This window comes from Rattus norvegicus, chromosome X (assembly GCF_036323735.1).
Source record: "Rattus norvegicus strain BN/NHsdMcwi chromosome X, GRCr8, whole genome shotgun sequence".
NCBI classification, from domain to species: Eukaryota; Metazoa; Chordata; class Mammalia; order Rodentia; family Muridae; genus Rattus; species Rattus norvegicus.
In genome coordinates, this window is record NC_086039.1 from 126,900,268 (window position 1) to 126,918,894 (window position 18,627).

Consider the following 18,627-nt stretch of genomic DNA (forward strand, 5'->3'; position numbering starts at 1 on the left):
TATGACACAAATCATACACTAAGCCTCCTTATAGGTATTTATCCTGTTAATAAATAACTAATAATAATATATTTTATTGCCTATCTTTTCATTCAAAGACTTTTGAAAGATTAAAGAACAACAGGTAACAACTAGAAACATTAGAATTCAGCAATCCACATGCACTTGGACAGGAGATATGCTCAGGTGACAAAGCTGAAGTAAAGTCCTTTTCAACCATTACCAAAAGTTAATTCTGAACTAGAAACACGCTAAGAACAACTACAAGAACAAACATGAACCACTGCTTTCTCTGACAAATGAAAACAAAGAAATTGATCACGATAAATGATACAGCACAGCATCTATCTTTTACGAATACTATTCAGATTGAAAAGGCTTTTAACTTTTTCATTTTTAACTTTTAACATTTCATAACTTTCAAATGTGAAATGGCCTTGTCCACCATTGGCCACTGGAACATAAAGAAGCTGCCAAAATTGGAGACAGAAATGAAGGGAATCTAAGTAGTTTTAGATCGGCAGTATTTTCACACTTGTGATAGCAATTTCTCCTTATCATGACCTCCTGGTGTAGGTGTGAATAGGTAGTGCAGTATACAAAGAATGGTGTTTGTTTTCTTCATTGCTGATCTAAAAGCAAATGACTTTGTGAGAATCTACAATCCGTGCCCTCTCTAAAACATACCACACGTGACAAATACATACAATATTATCTGTCACTCTACAAAATAAGTTGGGCTCAGCTTTACCTAGATGAATGCGAGTTACAAATCCTGGCATGCATTTTTGACAGCTAATAATGTTTTCTCTGATTTACAGGTGATGCTGAAAGAAAATAATAATGTAGATTCTAGACCCTTCAGAAAAGAAAACTGAACTTTTTTAATATAAGATAATGCATTTTTGTCAAAGGGGGCAGATATTTCCCTATAGTGCCTCTATAGATCAGTAAAAAAGACAGTAGCATATAAGATCTCAAGTTTTCAGACTTTTGGCTTCCTAGACCTTTATATTTTAGCTTAGATAAATCAGTTCACTGAAGAATGGTGCTGGCTGACAATGTAAGTACATTTAAACTGTTTTTGTCAGTTCACAGATGATAGATTCAGATTTTTGTCCCTTGCTTTTCTAGTCTTTCCTATACACGTTCCCTGAATAATCTCATCTATCCCCAGGCATATTTTAGGCACTAATGTAATCAAGCCTACTTGTATTCTTGGCCTCAATCTATCTTGAATTCAACAACCTATTGGAAGATCCATCTGCTGTTACACCAGCATCTTAAACTTAACATCCATTTCTTATCGAATCCATCCTCACAATTTCCAAAACTTGAAACTATAGACTGATTTTGACTCTGCTGCTTTGTAAATTCAACCAGCAATGAGTTACCCAAGTCATACCACTTATGTTACACAAACCTATCCTGAGTGTTTCTCTTCTCATTTTAGCTATGATTTTTCTCTTCATGCCATTCTTTGTTTTGTGGTAACTTTGTGACCTCATAGATTCCACACACCCCCATATTCAGTTATTTTCTATTATAGCTATGCCTCTCTTCAACCTTTACAATTCTCTTGTAGACTTTACATTGCAAAACTTGAAATCTATGAGTCCGTTGTTCATTAACTCACTATTATCCACCGTGATATCATAAGACCACCAGTGAATGCCCGGAACACACAATAATACTGCAGCATATTACAAACACATACATAAATTTGTATGCATACAGACCTATAATAAAGTTTGATTTGTAAGTAATAAGAGGCCAACAACAATAACTACCACTATGTTGAAAAAATACTGCAAAAGAAGATGTATCAGTGGGGTCTCTCTGACTGAAAATTTCTCAGTGTATTATATTCATCCTCTTTGTGATGCTCTGAATGATGAAAAGGAATGAAGTGAATGACACAGTAATAAATGTTAGATGAGGACTAGATGTGTTGTAGTAGGTCAGGAGGAGGATCTTCTTTGTGTGGTCTTGACTAGCTGAGCCATGATAGAATCAATGGCTGGATGTCAGGCAGTAGACAACATTCATGGTTTGGAATACTTGGTAGATAAAAGTTATTTTGTTTTGATTTCCCCATAGGACACCCTTAGAAGAATAGTTTAATTATAAATTATCCTTTTGATCATTGAATTAAGAATGCATTTCACTGATTTTTATCTTTCTACAAGTCAGAATTTATTAAATAACAAAAAATTTCAGAGGTTTGGCAGTTTAAGCAATAGCAAACTGTCATTTTATCTTGCTTTCCTCTCTCTTTAACACTAGGGGTTGGAGTAATTGCTGGTTCTTGTACTTCAATCCTCTAAAGTTTGATTTCTAATCTTAATTTTTATTCTTTGAAAATTTCATATATATAATATATGTATATATATATGTGTATACACACACGCACATATATATTGCATCCTGATTATTTTTACCCCTCACAACACTTTCCCTCCAACTCTGCCTGGGGTATTGTGGTTTTAATTTTTTGAATGGAGCTTAAGGAATGTTAGTGGGCCAGAAATAGTCAATAACTTCCACCATTGCATTATGTCCAGATTAAGCTTACCATTATAAACGATCCATGGCTAGGAACAAAAGTCAGCGGTAGCAGACATGCCTACTCTATGCAAGGCCCTCGTGCAGGATCTGAGCACCAGGAAAGAATGATTTATTTTTCAAAAGCAGAACCAAGAAGACTAAGCACTAGGTTAATGGAAAAACTACCACCTTGCAATAGTAATTTTTATAAAGAACAGGTTTAAGAAGGTCAAGTTGCTGTTGCATTGTTAATAGAGCTTTATCTTTCAACCTTTCCTCTTCCAAATACTGTTTTCACTTCTTGGATAAAACAATTATAGAATTAAACCAGAAACAAGATGACTGCCCTCCCCCCTTGATTATGTTGCAATATCATTGGAAGATGAATTTGTTTTTTTGTTTTAGAGAGAGTGAGAGAGAGCTTTTGCTATACATTCATTGTACCATGTCCTCTGTAGTACAATGATATAGTATAGAGTTAATGTGTTCTACAGTCTTATGGCTTAGTGCTGGCTTAGTGCTTCACCAGCTCTTTAATGAACAGTTGCCATTGAGTGTCTTAGTTTTGTTGTACCAAAAGCCTGCTGAGGGTGAGTCTGCTTTCATTAGTCTCCTCCCATCCGCTGTACATGCAGTGGTGATTTTTATCACCTGAAACAACTTTTCCAGCATTTTCTATACTTTTCAGGCCAAGGCTATTCCTGAATCTGAAATCGCAATCCTAACTTTTAGCAAATGCCTTCGCGTTGCTTATTTCTTAATGTAAGTCTTCCTGTAGGTTCAATGCTTTCTGGCACAACATGTTCCAGGAGTCAGAACAAATTTTTCTGTTCATATCTTTTACTCACAAATTTTATACATTTTCTCTCTTTACTAAGCACTTCCCGTGCATCTTGACTGTTACTTATACAATTTTATGTGTAACTTCAAAACTAGTGTGAATTTCTTTTCCTTTCTCCATAATTTCATAGATTTGTTTGTACTGTAGTTCTAGCAAACTCAGCAAATAATTTTTCTTTCCTTTTAAATCAAGACCTCTCACCTTTTCATTTGAAGGATGGTTTTCATTCATTGTTTTAGTGTGACATTTATATTTGACAGGATTTAACTCTTATGTTTGGAGTATTAAGAAATACTTGAATATAAGCCCTGAAATACCATCTATTTCATCAGTTAACTAGAGTGTTGTATTAACTAAAGATAAGATATTATATATAATACAAATAAGTTTACTGAACAAAGTGATCATTCTTACCCAGAGTGGAACACAGATGCTAGTTAGAAAGCATAATTAGGCTAGTCAGCATGATTTGTAATTAAAAACTTAAAAATGGTTTATTTCTGAAAATTTTTCTTTTATTATTTTGTGTACCTTGGTTATGTAACTAAAATCCATTGGAAAGTCATACCATGCGTGGGGAGGCTATTTCAAAAGCACTTATCACAAAATTGTACTGATTAGTTTGTATAGCGATTTTATCCACCACCTAAGAGTTTCCAGGAAGCATTAAATTTTCACCTCCAGCATAGGGCTCAAGGCATGCCTAACATTAAGTGCTAAACAAAAGGTAGTTGCTTAAAATACTCTATTGAAAGGAAGTTAGCATGACATTAGAAAAGAAAAAACTACACTCATCCTAAATTACTTTTGATCACCCTGCATAGAAACAAAATGTGAGGCTGACTTTCTCAATTTAGACTTAGTGTAACATTATTCATACTTTTAAAGTCATAACCATTCTATGAGCCTATGCCACAACCCACAACTTATAATTATGAATTTGTCTTCTGTAAAGCAAATTAACTGAGATATATTTTAATAGGTCTGTACAGTTTTTAAAGAGTAATAGAGACTCCAAATATTGATAAAAATAAAATGTTGTCGAGAGGGAGGTGGTTTTAGTTTGCACAAATATAAAGCATCTTTAGCTGAAGGCATGACAGATTAAAGTGAATCCTTTGAAAAGATGGGTATAAAATTTTCCAGTTGTATTGAAATGTAAATGAATAATGCAGTTGATTTTACAAACGTAAATGTACATTTACATGTCAGTATATATTGAATTATTGACTCGATTTAGAGTTTTTGTAAATGTTAAGACTAATAATAATTGAGAATATAGTAAATTTAATTTGTAATACTGCATCTGCACAGTAATATTTAATATACAATTTCCAACATATACTGTCACACATATCAAATAAGGAAGACACAGAGACCAGTAAAGAAATCATCATCTTCATCCTCCTAAGGTATACAGTACGGAAAGAAAATCCATAGCAAGAGTAAGTCATATAAATAAAATATATTTCATGGAAGAAGAGATTAGTCATCTACACAAAGCAAAAGTTTAGTGATAGAGTCACAGTGAGAGTTGAGAGTGAAGAATGCTTTTAAGTTAAGCTGTGAATGATAGTTGAATGGAGATAAAGGGAGACAGTGAGGATGGACATTCCCAGAGTCCAAGAGTTTATATCTGGAGATATAACTAGGCTGTAGACTTTTATTCCACATGCATAAGACATCCAGCTCTATCTTTTGCATATTTTCTACCTCACCAATATAGATATTAATATATATTAATAAGTAAATATATTAATATTTATAATTATAATATATATTGCTGCCAGGAAATAGGTAACAACATAGTAAAAGGATGAAGTGTGTGATGAAAGGCGATACAAGTAGATTAGTTAGATTTGTTTTTTAAATTTCAGTGAGATACATTAAGAGTACATTTCAAATATAGAGATCAATTTTGCTGGGTGAAGCAATGTGCTACACAGAGAAATTCTGTTGGCTCACTGCAAGAGGGCAAGCATGAACTAGCCAGGGTCTACCATGTAAACAAGCTTGGAATTGAGGGTATTAGAATGATTCCCTTCCTTTTAGTCATACAGGATTTAGAGTAACTTGTATAATATCAATTTGGAAATGTCCATCGGGGAATTACATGTTTAAAACTATAATTTATGAAAGAGGTTAAAGCAGAATGAAAATGTAAATTTGTAAATTTCCCGAAATAAGTCTGATCATTGAAGTCATTTGAACAAAAGACTTGGGAGGAATCATACAGGCATCAGAAATTTCAAGTGGGCCTTTTAAAATTGTAAATTGATAGACATGTCCTAAACCCAGGTTTTCTAAGATGAGTTCTGAGAATTTGAATTTTGAGCAAGCTCTCGGTTGATGCTGATACTATTCATTCAAGGATATACAACTTGAGGATCACTGTCCAAGATGAATAAAATTAAAAATAATGTCAGTATGACTTACCCCTATAATCTGTCCTTATGTCAATATATTTTCTATGTCATTACCTGAAAAATTAGAAATTATATTTCTATCTCCCTAATTTTCTTAGAAACCATTATGCCTTCCATAAGTGAGAGACTATAGTAGCCAAAAAAAAAAACCAGATTGCAAAATACATCTGTATTTTTTTTTAAGAAATTCTCAACATTCTTCATTACCCTGTAAGCTATGCTGAAAAGCCTTTCCACATTCTTTCAGCAGACTTCCTAGTCTCTTGTTTGGGTGGTCTCTACTAGCCTGTGTCATGTTTTCAGTAGCTGAATATTTCTTTGAGACTTCTGTCCCATATGGGCAATGGTTTGAAAAGCACTTAGCTGTTTACTTTACGTCTTACTATAAATTATTTAATCCTTTAGTCTGTAAATGGCTATTTGTAGGATTAGACAAATTCTGAAAGCTCTGATAAGAGGATTGTTGCTTCCAAATTCATGCATAATCCGTAAAAAGCACATGGAACCTACAACCTCTGCTGGGCATACATGTGGAACAGATTAACTGAGCATATGTAAGCAGTAGGAATTATTAACCAGTTAGCACTGGCAAATTTTTTTGATACATAGGTTTATGTATATAAATATCCACTAATAAAAAGTAATATTAGTTATAAACTCCAATAAAAACCTACCTTGAGTAGATTTCTCCACATCTTTCCTCTTTCGACTCTGGCTATTGTAATTCCTCCTCAGCTCCTGGTTATACTCATGCAGAGTTTCTCTGGAGTTGAATGACTGCCTTGGTTTTCTCCCATCTTCACTCTCATCAGAAGAACTGGTATAAGCTAGATCCATTTCATGCTTGACTTTGGACAGAGGCTGATAAGGTTTGCAGTCTGTTTGCTCCATCTCTGATTAAGCAAGCTGAGTTTCATGAAAAAAGGATAAGGATGTTCTTTAATGAAAGCAGTCCTGGAAGAGAGCGAAAAACACGAGCCTTTTTAGATTTGTCCTTTTGCAAGGAAACACATCTGGCAGATTCACAATTGGCCTGCTAATACTATCAAAGGAGTGAAGCAAAAGACAAAGTGGATGACATGAAGCTAGCCGGAGGCAATAATAACACTCTGCTCTACATGCATATATTCTCAAGCATTTAGGATGAAGCTAGAGGTTGCAGCATCCGAAAATGCTCAAATTAATAGAAGGATAGCTTACAAAAATATTTGCATTGGAATGCAAACAAAGGGCAATATTACTTTGGTATGAGAGTGTGTTTTTAATGTTAAAGACTGTGGTTAGATTAGAAAATATTATGGGATTTGGAAGTGGCCAGGAGTATAAATATTAACCTAGCATAGCTAGCTCACATTTGAAATGAATCTAGTGAGGAAAATACATTCACAAAGAATCGTTCTTTGCCTCTGGTTTAATATTACATTTAAGACTGGGACTCTGAGGATGTGGAGGGCTCTGAATGTGGAGAGACAGCTACCAAAGTTCATGAAATAAACTGTGCTCGAGGGGACTGGACTCCTTGTATTTATTTTGTGGCTTTTGGGTCTCAGGCCTGCAGAGCATTTTTAATGACTTAGGTGGTGGTAAATTTTTGTTTGTCATAGTACTGTGAGGATGTAAACAACATTTCTAGCGACTATACTGATATAGGAACGGTAGGATCTAAATTGGGTTTGTAAGCAGCAATACCGAGCTTCATGATAAATCACTGAAAAAGTCCCCCCTCCCCCCCCAGTGCTGAGCTAGGAGCTGCTGAAGCTCTTAGGGCTAGTAAAGACATTAGCTGCCCTACTTATCACAGACAGTTTGAGATCAAGTGCCATTTAAGATGTCAAATTCCTCTGGAACATTAAAAGTCCTGGTTTTTTTTGTTGTTGTTGTTGTTGTTATTGTTGTTTAAGCTTATTTCTTTACATTTATTTTTCAATCATTTTTTGTCCTGCAATAAGTCTGAAACTTGTTTACTTCCTATAATGCTTAAGTACATAGTTTGAAATAAAGTGTTGATTCCTTCAGTTTTTTTTTTATCACTTCTCCCATTTGTAGTTTCAGACAGGGTTTCATGTTGTATTCTAATATGACCTGCAACTCACCATATATTCCAGTTTGGCTTCAAATGTATTGATTCTGAGTCCTAGGCTCTTAAGTACTAAGATTTCTGGTGTGCACTGCCATTTTTGAGGAAGGTCCTTATTGTGTAGCCCAAATTCATCTCAAATTTATGATACTCCTGCCTTAGCATCACAAGAGCTGATATTACTTCTCCTGAACCATAGGAATCTACCATACGTATTTTGAAAGACACCTACTGACATATAAACTATGGATCCTATATCATATATAGTACCTCAGAGCTTGAAATCCCCATTGCATTTATGATAAGCATATAGAAACCAGAAATCCTTCAGTAATGTTCATGCGTGGCTGATGCTAAATGATTCATTCTACTTTATGGTATAAACAAAGTATTAAATGTTGAAGACTTACTAAACCTAATGTTAAGGTGCAGGAAGAAAAAACTTGAATATTCAACCTTCATAGTTGCTGTACTATTTTAGTACTATTCTAGTCAACACATATTAGAAACTATTTATTATCCAAATACATAAATACTACAAACATTCTAGAAATAGTCCCAGGTTTCTCTGGGTTACTATCAGAAATGAGTATCCTGAGAGAAAAGACAGATACATTGTTTTTTATTATTTCTTGTATTCTTTGAGAAGAATATGATTACATCATTGCTGCTTTTCCTCTCCTCCCTTCACATCTTCCCATATAAGCCTTATTCCCTTTCAAATTCATGGTCTCTTTATTTCAATAATTGTTGCTGAATGCGTGTACATGGTTTACATTCATCAGTGCTTGATTATAAGGTCATTTCATGAATCCATTCTCTCTATAATTTTCTTTCTTTTTTTAGAGTTAACTATTTATTATTATTATTATTATTATTATTTTCATTTTATTTTTCTTGGAAATTTTATGTATTTATACTTCAAATGTTATCCCCATTACCCCCTCTCTCATACCCTCTCTCACCTCTCCCTCCTTCTATGAGGGAGCTCCCCCTCCCACCCACTCACTCCCATCTCAATGCTCTGACATTACCCTACACTGGGGAAATGAGCCTTCGCAGGACCAAGGGCCTCTCCTCCTACTGATGCTGGACAATGCCATGCTCTGCTATATATGTGGCTGGAGTCATTTTTCTAATTTTTCTATTCAGTCGTATTTTTTCACGTTTAGTACCAGCATGGACCTCTTTGCTGGACTACAGGTTTGAGTATCTAACTGGCTGCTGAGGATCTCCATACAGTCTTCTGTAAAGTCCTCTGAAATTTGCTTTGTTTGAAACTAGACTTTCTCATTTCTCCAGAGTTATCTAAGACATTAAAGCCATCCTTGTTTCCTGTCATCTTTTACATCTTACATGCACTCCATTGGTTAGTACATTTGTAACATCTTTGAGAAAAAATACAAGAGCCAAACATAATTATCCACTTCCTCAGTATTACTTTGGATCAAAGGATTTCCAAGCTCGAGTACTGGGACTTTTCTCTAAATAGGTGTCCTGTTTACATCATTGCAGCCTGAGAGCAATTTATCTTCACTGCAGTCAGAGTGTAAGTTTTAATATATCCAAGTTTTAATATATAAGTGTGATAGTTTGAAGAAAAACGGTCCCCTTTAGGCTTATAGATTTGAATGTTTGGTCACCAGTAAGTGGCACTATTAGCAGGTGCGTCCTTGTTGGAGTAAGTGTGGCCTTGTTAGAGCAATGTGCTACTGCGGATGGACTTTGGAGTTTCAAAGACCTAAGCCAGTCTCAGTGTCTCTAACTTTCCCTGCCCTGTGGACCCAGATGTAGAGCTCTCGGGTCCTTCTAGATCACTATGTCTGGCTGTACACTGCCATGTTCCCACCATGACACTAATGAACTAAACTTCTAAAAGTGTAAGCCAGTCCCAATTACATGTTTTCCTTTATAAAAGTTGCTATGGTCACAGTGTCTCTTCATAGCAATAGAACATTAACTAAGATAACTTTTCATGTTCTCCTATTTTCTGAAGCAGTAATGTTATGGCATGCTCTAGAATAAATGATGGAAGTCTACAATGGCCCATAAGAGTTTTAGTTTAAAAATTTCAAACTCATCTAGTCTTGTTTTCCTTCTGTCCACATATTGTAGTTATACAAATGTCCCGTTTCTGAAAACATCAAGCCTTTTCCCAAATCAGGGTAACCTGCCATGGAAAAACTGCCCCAGATGAAACTACTCATTCTTCTCTTCTGCCTTTTCAAAAAATTCATAAGCAAATGTCATGATAAACACTTGGTTTATTCTTTTCACTGTCTGCTCTACATTAATAGGCTTTATATGTTGTATTTGTTGCTCTATGTCTTTGAATCATGGTATGTAGCAAACCATTGATCAGTACATTTCTAAATCAGTGAGTAAAATGATTGTCGAATATGCTCAGGAGAATTGTGGCTATGACTAAGACATAGACTCTCTTATGGAGCTTATAACCCAAGGTAGTAAAATGAAGAACTCTAGTATAAAGTTAGAATGAAATGACTCTATGTCTAATAAGGTAATGATTATGCAAAAAGGTGAAGGTAATTGTGAAAAGATCGTGCTTAATTTAAATTATTTCTTCCCAGCAATACTATTACCTCCCACCATTAGTCTGCTGACACCTATGCTGTCAAGCCTATTTTAATTTGTGTGTTCCTATGGCATATCATTTAGCAGTTATATATTTGTCTAAATTTTAGGCCTTTAGTTTGTTATGAATTGTGCAAAATGAGAGCTGTACCAGAAGCAGAATTTCAGAATGTGCTGACTAGCTTTATGTCAACTTCACACAATGTAACGTCATCTGGGAAGAGGGAATCTCAATTAGGAAAATGCCTCTGTAGTTTCAGGCTGTAGGCAAACAAGGTAGTAGGCCATTTTCCTATCCAGTGATTGTTTGAGGAGGTCCCAGCCCACACTGGGACCTTCTCTTGGTTTCTTCATCATCTCCTGCATTCAGGTTCTTTCTCTATTTGCATTCGTGCCTTAAAAGCCTTTGATGATAAACTATAATACACATGTGATACACTGGAAATACAGAGATATATACATGTAAGGGAAATAAATTCTTTCTTCCCGAAATTGTGCTTGGTCATGATGTTTCATTAGAGCCATAGAAACTCCAGCTTACAAAGACATTTTCTTTAAAGGAAGAGAGATTTTGACACAAACACCCTGCAAAAAATTTAGATCAAGAAAATTCATTTATTTTGATGCCTTTAAACATAAACTCTCATATAAAATTTTTGGATGCTGTTCATTATAGAATGGGACTTCAACAATTTAGAGGTGGAAAACTATTTTCTGCATCTGACTTCTGATTGTAGAAAATTATCAAGGATTTTATAGACAAAAAGAACTTAGTAAGAGAATGTTTCCTATTAAATCATCCATCGATTAGGAATCTACACTTATCATAATGACATTCAAATATAATACATGAAATTAAAAACTCAAAATGCCTCATTACTAATGTCTAATGTTACAATATGGCAGCCATGATTTATCATGCTATAATTTTATTTACCTTTATGTACACAAATCTTGATGTTCTCTTTACTTTCAATGTGTCTATTTGCAACATTCAATGAGATATTATATTTATGAAATGTGAAAGAGACAGAAAGCAACACAGAAAGACAGATTGTATATAGCTGTTATGAGTCATTTTCAAAGTTCAAGTCACAGCAATTCCCACCTAAAAATCAGCTAGGAATAAGGAATGTCACACCTATTCAATGTTTTTTTGAGGATCCTTGAAACCAATCATCCTTTAAAGTAGAATACCAGTGAAAGCTCTTTGGCCTGTCTATCATAACATTTTTCTCCTAAAGTCTGTCAGTTAAACCAGGAGATATGAAAGAAACAGGAAACAGTCTAGTTTTTTTTTCTGTTTTTTTCTTTGTCCTTTGTTTTGTTTCTTGAAAATAAGATTGATTCACACAATTGTGCAGATTGGGGCTTTGAAAATATGCAATTGTGATACTTATCAAAACTGAAAAGTCAGATCTCATATATGATTGGCAAATAATGCCTTTATGAAAAATTTACAAGCTCCAAATTTAACATTTGGAAAAAGACTGACATTTGAAATGCAACGAAGTTTGAAAGCACAGTAATTTCAAAAAGACATTGTTGCAAATCTGTCATGGAGAAAAGCTAGATTCCTAATGGCTTCACTACTTTTTTCCCATTAAGTCGTATGTTAGGTCAGTCTTATTTAGACATGATGAAGAAATGCTAAATTCCAATCACCTGTTCATAGTTTTTTCCAGTGGAACAACTGGCTGGGAAGCTCAGTAAACAGCATGCTCTGTCTGAGAGGTTAGTTTCTCTAAATCTAAAGTGAAGACATCGAGTTAACTCAGAAATCTCTCCTAGTTCTAAAATTCCCTATTTTCTTTGAAATGAAAGAAAAGCTGAGATTGATTTGCCATAAAAGACAAAGTATATTCAATTCAATATTTGCATTGTTAATCATGCCCTCTACTTTCTTTTCTGTTCCCTTTCTCTCCCAGAACTGAAATTACACACTCAAATGTGCTATAGGATGTTGCTTTTGAATCTATGCATCCCTGTGCATATGCACGGATTAATAATTACTTCATCTCTATTTTATTTCATTTCTATAACTCATTCATTTTTGAATTATTTCTTTTATTTTTGATATTTTATCATGAGAACATTTTCCCTTTCCCTTTTCTCCCTTTCACCAAAGTTTCCCAAAAACCCTCCTAGCTCTTTTTGAAATGGATATCCTCTTTCTTGATCATTATTACATGCATATATATGTATATGTATATATGTGTATTCATATATGTTCATAGATACAAAAATATACTCTGCTCAGTCTGTTTAATGTTAATTGTATATATGCTTTTGCATACATTGGCCTCTCTAGATGGACACTTGTTTTTGGTTTATTCACGATGTATACCTACCATCTGATTCTACTCATAGTACCTGATTAGAGTTAAAGCCTTAACAAAGAAGTCACACTCCAATGGAAAACAAGTAAAATATCCCTATAACACAGTTTAAGGTTAGCAAGGCTTTCATAGCACAGCACTTATGGGGAAAGAGCCCAGAAAATACTGAGGGAAGAACTCTGCAAATGTAGCAATACTATTTCCTCAATAAAATCCTCCTACATAATCTTAGCTTAGCAAATTTAAATTGTGAAATTCTCACTCATTTTTTTCTACCTTTCTTTTTCTTAAAAAGACATCATTAAAATGGGAAAGAGTTGTGCAGGTTATTTATGATAGTAACATAGTCACCCAGTCTTTAAAGAACTGGAGGAGAAATCTTCCTCAACATTTTACTATCTAGAAAGATGACTATAGTCTTTCTGGTTTATTTTCTTTCTTTTTTTTGATATTTTTTTTATTAACTTGAGTATTTCTTATATACATTTCAACTGTTATTCCCTTTCCCGGTTTCCGGACAAACATCCCCCTCCCCCCTCCCCTTCCTTATGGGTGTTCCCCTCCCAACCCTCCCCCCATTGCCGCCCTCCCCCAATAGTCTAGTTCACTGGGGGTTCAGTCTTAGCAGGACCCAGGGCTTCCCCTTCCACTGGTGCTCTTACTAGGATATTCATTTCTACCTATGGGGTCAGAGTCCAGGGTCAGTCCATGTATAGTCTTTAGGTAGTGGCTTAGTCCCTGGAAGCTCTGCTTGCTTGGCATTGTTGTACTTTTGGGGTCTCGAGCACCTTCCAGCTCTTCCAGTTCTTTCTCTGATTCCTTCAACGGGGGACCTATTCTCAGTTCAGTGGTTTGCTGCTGGCATTCGCCTCTGTATTTGCTGTATTCTGGCTGTGTCTCTCAGGAGCGATCTACATCCGGCTCCTGTCGGTCTGCACTTCTTTGCTTCATCCATCTTGTCTGATTGGGTGGCTCTATATGTATGGGCCACATGTGGGGCGGCTCTGAATGGGTGTTCCTTCAGTCTCTGTTTTAATCTTTGCCTCTCCCTTCCCTGCCAAGGGTATTCTTTTTCCTCATTTAAAGAAGGAGTGAAGCATTCACGTTTTGATCATCTGTCTTGAGTTTTGTTTGTTCTAGGGATCTAGGGTAATTCAAGCATTTGGGCTAATAGCCACTTATCAATGAGTGCATACCATGTATGTCTTTCTGTGATTGGGTTAGCTCACTCAGGATGATATTTTCCAGTTCCAACCATTTGCCTACGAATTTCATAAACTCGTTGTTTTTGATAGCTGAGTAATATTCCATTGTGTAGATGTTCCACATTTTCTGTATCCATTCCTCTGTTGAAGGGGATCTGGGTTCTTTCCAGTTTCTGGCTATTATAAATAAGGCTGCGATGAACATAGTGGAGCACGTGTCTCTTTTATATGTTGAGGCATCTTTTGGGTATATGCCCAAGAGAGGTATAGCTGGATCCTCAGGCAGTTCAATGTCCAATTTTCTGAGGAACCTCCAGACTGATTTTCAGAATGGTTTTACCAGTCTGCAATCCCACCAACAATGGAGAAGTGTTCCTCTTTCTCCACATCCTCGCCAGCATCTGCTGTCACCTGAGTTTTTGATCTTAGCCATTCTCACTGGTGTGAGGTGAAATCTCAGGGTTGTTTTGATTTGCATTTCCCTTATGACTAAAGATGTTGAACATTTCTTTAGGTGTTTCTCAGCCATTCGGCATTCCTCAGCTGTGAATTCTTTGTTTAGCTCTGAACCCCATTTTTTAATAGGGTTATTTGTTTCCCTGCAGTCTAACTTCTTGAGTTCTTTGTATATTTTGGATATAAGGCCTCTATCTGTTGTAGGATTGGTAAAGATCTTTTCCCAATCTGTTGGTTGCCGTTTTGTCCTAACCACAGTGTCCTTTGCCTTACAGAAGCTTTGCAGTTTTATGAGATCCCATTTGTCGATTCTTGATCTTAGAGCATAAGCCATTGGTGTTTTGTTCAGGAAATTTTTTCCAGTGCCCATGTGTTCCAGATGCTTCCCTAGTTTTTCTTCTATTAGTTTGAGTGTGTCTGGTTTGATGTGGAGGTCCTTCATCCACTTGGACTTAAGCTTTGTACAGGGTGATAAGGATGGATCGATCTGCATTCTTCTACATGTTGCCCTCCAGTTGAACCAGCACCATTTGCTGAAAATGCTATCTTTTTTCCATTGGATGGTTTTGGCTCCTTTGTCAAAAATCAAGTGACCATAGGTGTGTGTGTTCATTTCTGGGTCTTCAATTCTATTCCATTGGTCTATCTGTCTGTCTCTGTACCAATACCATGCAGTTTTATCACTATTGCTCTGTAATACTGCTTGAGTTCAGGGATAGTGATTCCCCCTGAAGTCCTTTTATTGTTGAGGATAGCTTTAGCTATCCTGGGTTTTTTGTTATTCCAGATGAATTTGCAAATTGTTCTGTCTAACTCTTTGAAGAATTGGATTGGTATTTTGATGGGGATTGCATTGAATCTGTAGATTGCTTTTGGTAAAATGGCCATTTTTACTATATTAATCCTGCCAATCCATGAGCATGGGAGATCTTTCCATCTTCTGAGGTCTTCTTCAATTTCTTTCCTCAGTGTCTTGAAGTTCTTATTGTACAGATCTTTTACTTGCTTGGTTAAAGTCACACCGAGGTACTTTATATTATTTGGGTCTATTATGAAGGGTGTCGTTTCCCTAATTTCTTTCTCGGCTTGTTTCTCTTTTGTATAGAGGAAGACAACTGATTTATTTGAGTTAATTTTATACCCAGCCACTTTGCTGAAGTTGTTTATCAGCTTTAGTAGTTCTCTGGTGGAACTTTTGGGATCACTTAAATATACTATCATGTCGTCTGCAAATAGTGATATTTTGACCTCTTCTTTTCCGATCTGTATCCCCTTGATCTCCTTTTGTTGTCTGATTGCTCTGGCTAGAACTTCAAGAGCTAAACAAAGAATTCACAGCTGAGGAATGCCGAATGGCTGAGAAACACCTAAAGAAATGTTCAACATCTTTAGTCATAAGGGAAATGCAAATCAAAACAACCCTGAGATTTCACCTCACACCAGTGCGATTGGCTAAGATCAAAAACTCAGGTGACAGCAGATGCTGGCGAGGATGTGGAGAAAGAGGAACACTCCTCCATTGTTGGTGGGATTGCAGACTAGTAAAACCATTCTGGAAATCAGTCTGGAGGTTCCTCAGAAAATTGGACATTGAACTGCCTGAGGATCCAGCTATACCTCTCTTGGGCATATACCCAAAAGATGCCTCAACATATAAAAGAGACACGTGCTCCACTATGTTCATCGCAGCCTTATTTATAATAGCCAGAAAATGGAAAGAACCCAGATGCCCTTCAACAGAGGAATGGATACAGAAAATGTGGTACATCTACACAATGGAATATTACTCAGCTATCAAAAACAACGAGTTTATGAAATTCGTGGGCAAATGGTTGGAACTGGAAAATATCATCCTGAGTGAGCTAACCCAATCACAGAAAGACATACATGGTATGCACTCATTGATAAATGGCTATTAGCCCAAATGCTTGAATTACCCTAGATCCCTAGAACAAACGAAACTCAAGACGGATGATCAAAATCTGAATGCTTCACTCCTTCTTTAAATGAGGAAAAAGAATACCCTTGGCAGGGAAGGGAGAGGCAAAGATTAAAACAGAGACTGAAGGAACACCCATTCAGAGCCTGCCCCACATGTGGCCCATACATATACAGCCACCCAATTAGACAAGATGGATGAAGCAAAGAAGTGCAGACCGACAGGAGCCGGATGTAGATCGCTCCTGAGAGACACAGCCAGAATACAGCAAATACAGAGGCGAATGCCAGCAGCAAACCACTGAACTGAGAATAGGTCCCCTATTGAAGGAATCAGAGAAAGAACTGGAAGAGCTTGAAGGGGCTCGAGACCCCAAAAGTACAACAATGCCAAGCAACCAGAGCTTCCAGGGACTAAGCCACTACCTAAAGACTATACATGGACTGACCCTGGACTCTGACCCCATAGGTAGCAATGAATATCCTAGTAAGAGCACCAGTGGAAGGGGAAGCCCTGGGTCCTGCTAAGACTGAACCCCCCGTGAACTAGTCTATGGGGGGAGGGTGGCAATGGGGGGAGGGCTGGGAGGGGGACACCCATAAGGAAGGGGAGGGGGGAGGGGGATGTTTGCCCGGAAACCGGGAAAGGGAATAACACTCGAAATGTATATAAGAAATACTCAAGTTAATAAAAAAAAAAAAAACAAAAGGAAAAAAAAAAAAAAAAAAAAAAAAAAAAAGAACTATATTGAATAAGTAGGGAGAGAGTGGGCAGCCTTGTCTAGTCCCTGATTTTAGTGGGATTGCTTCAAGTTTCTCTCCATTTAGTTTAATGTTAGCAACTGGTTTGCTGTATATGGCTTTTACTATGTTTAGGTATGGGCCTTGAATTCCTATTCTTGCCAGGACTTTTATCATGAAGGGGTGTTGAATTTTGTCAAATGCTTTCTCAGCATCTAATGAAATGATCATGTGGTTCTGTTCTTTCAGTTTGTTTATATGATGGATCACGTTGATGGTTTCCCGTATATTAAATCATCCCTGCATGCCTGGGATGAAGCCTACTTGATCATGGTGGATGATTGTTTTGATGTGCTCTTGAATTCGGTTTGCCAGAATTATATTGAGTATTTTTGCGTCGATATTCATAAGGGAAATTGGTCTGAAGTTCTCTTTCTTTGTTGGGTCTTTGTGTGGTTTAGGTATAAGAGTAATTGTGGCTTCGTAGAAGGAATTCGGTAGGGCTCCATCTGTTTCAATTTTGTGGAATAGTTTGGATAATATTGGTATGAGGTCTTCTATGAAGGTTTGATAGAATTCTGCACTAAACCCATCTGGACCTGGGCTCTTTTTGGTTGGGAGACCTTTAATGACTGCTTCTATTTCCTTAGGAGTTATGGGGTTGTTTAACTGGTTTATCTGTTCCTGATTTAACTTCGATACCTGGTATCTGTCTAGGAAATTGTCCATTTCCTGAAGATTTTCAAGTTTTGTTGAATATAGGTTTTTATAGTAAGATCTGATGATTTTTTGAATTTTCTCTGAATCTGTAGTTATGTCTCCCTTTTCATTTCTGATTTTGTTAATTTGGACGCACTCTCTGTGTCCTCTCATTAGTCTGGCTAAGGGTTTATCTATCTTGTTGATTTTCTCAAAGAACCAACTTTTGGTTCTGTTGATTCTTTCTATGGTCCTTTTTGTTTCTACTTGGTTGATTTCAGCTCTGAGTTTGATTATTTCCTGCCTTCTACTCCTCCTGGGTGTATTTGCTTCTTTTTGTTCTAGAGCTTTTAGGTGTGCTGTCAAGCTGCTGACATATGCTCTTTGCTGTTTCTTTCTGCAGGCACTCAGCGCTATGAGTTTTCCTCTTAGCACAGCTTTCATTGTGTCCCATAAGTTTGGGTATGTTGTACCTTCATTTTCATTAAATTCTAAAAAGTTTTTAATTTCTTTCTTTATTTCTTCCTTGACCAGGTTATCATTGAGTAGAGCATTGTTCAATTTCCACGTATATGTTGGCATTCTTCCCTTATTGTTATTGAAGACCAGTTTTAGGCCGTGGTGGTCCGATAGCACGCATGGGATTATTTCTATCTTTCTGTACCTGTTGAGGCCCGTTTTTTGACCAATTATATGGTCAATTTTGGAGAAAGTACCATGAGGAGCTGAGAAGAAGGTATATCCTTTTGCTTTAGGATAGAAT

General features: G+C 36.4%; 1 protein-coding gene across 8 annotated transcripts in view; it reads right to left on the minus strand.

Annotated features, from left to right (window-relative positions):
* Tenm1 (teneurin transmembrane protein 1) overlaps window positions 1–18,627 on the minus strand; it is an 889,770-nt gene that overhangs the window by 634,300 nt on the left and 236,843 nt on the right. For all 8 annotated transcript variants that reach the window (XM_063280507.1, XM_063280510.1, XM_039100433.2 and 5 more), the window contains one exon: window positions 6,489–6,768. In XM_063280507.1, coding sequence (XP_063136577.1) covers window positions 6,489–6,705 — 217 coding nt within the window. In that variant the 5' untranslated portion in view covers window positions 6,706–6,768. The remainder of the gene's footprint in view (window positions 1–6,488; window positions 6,769–18,627) is intronic.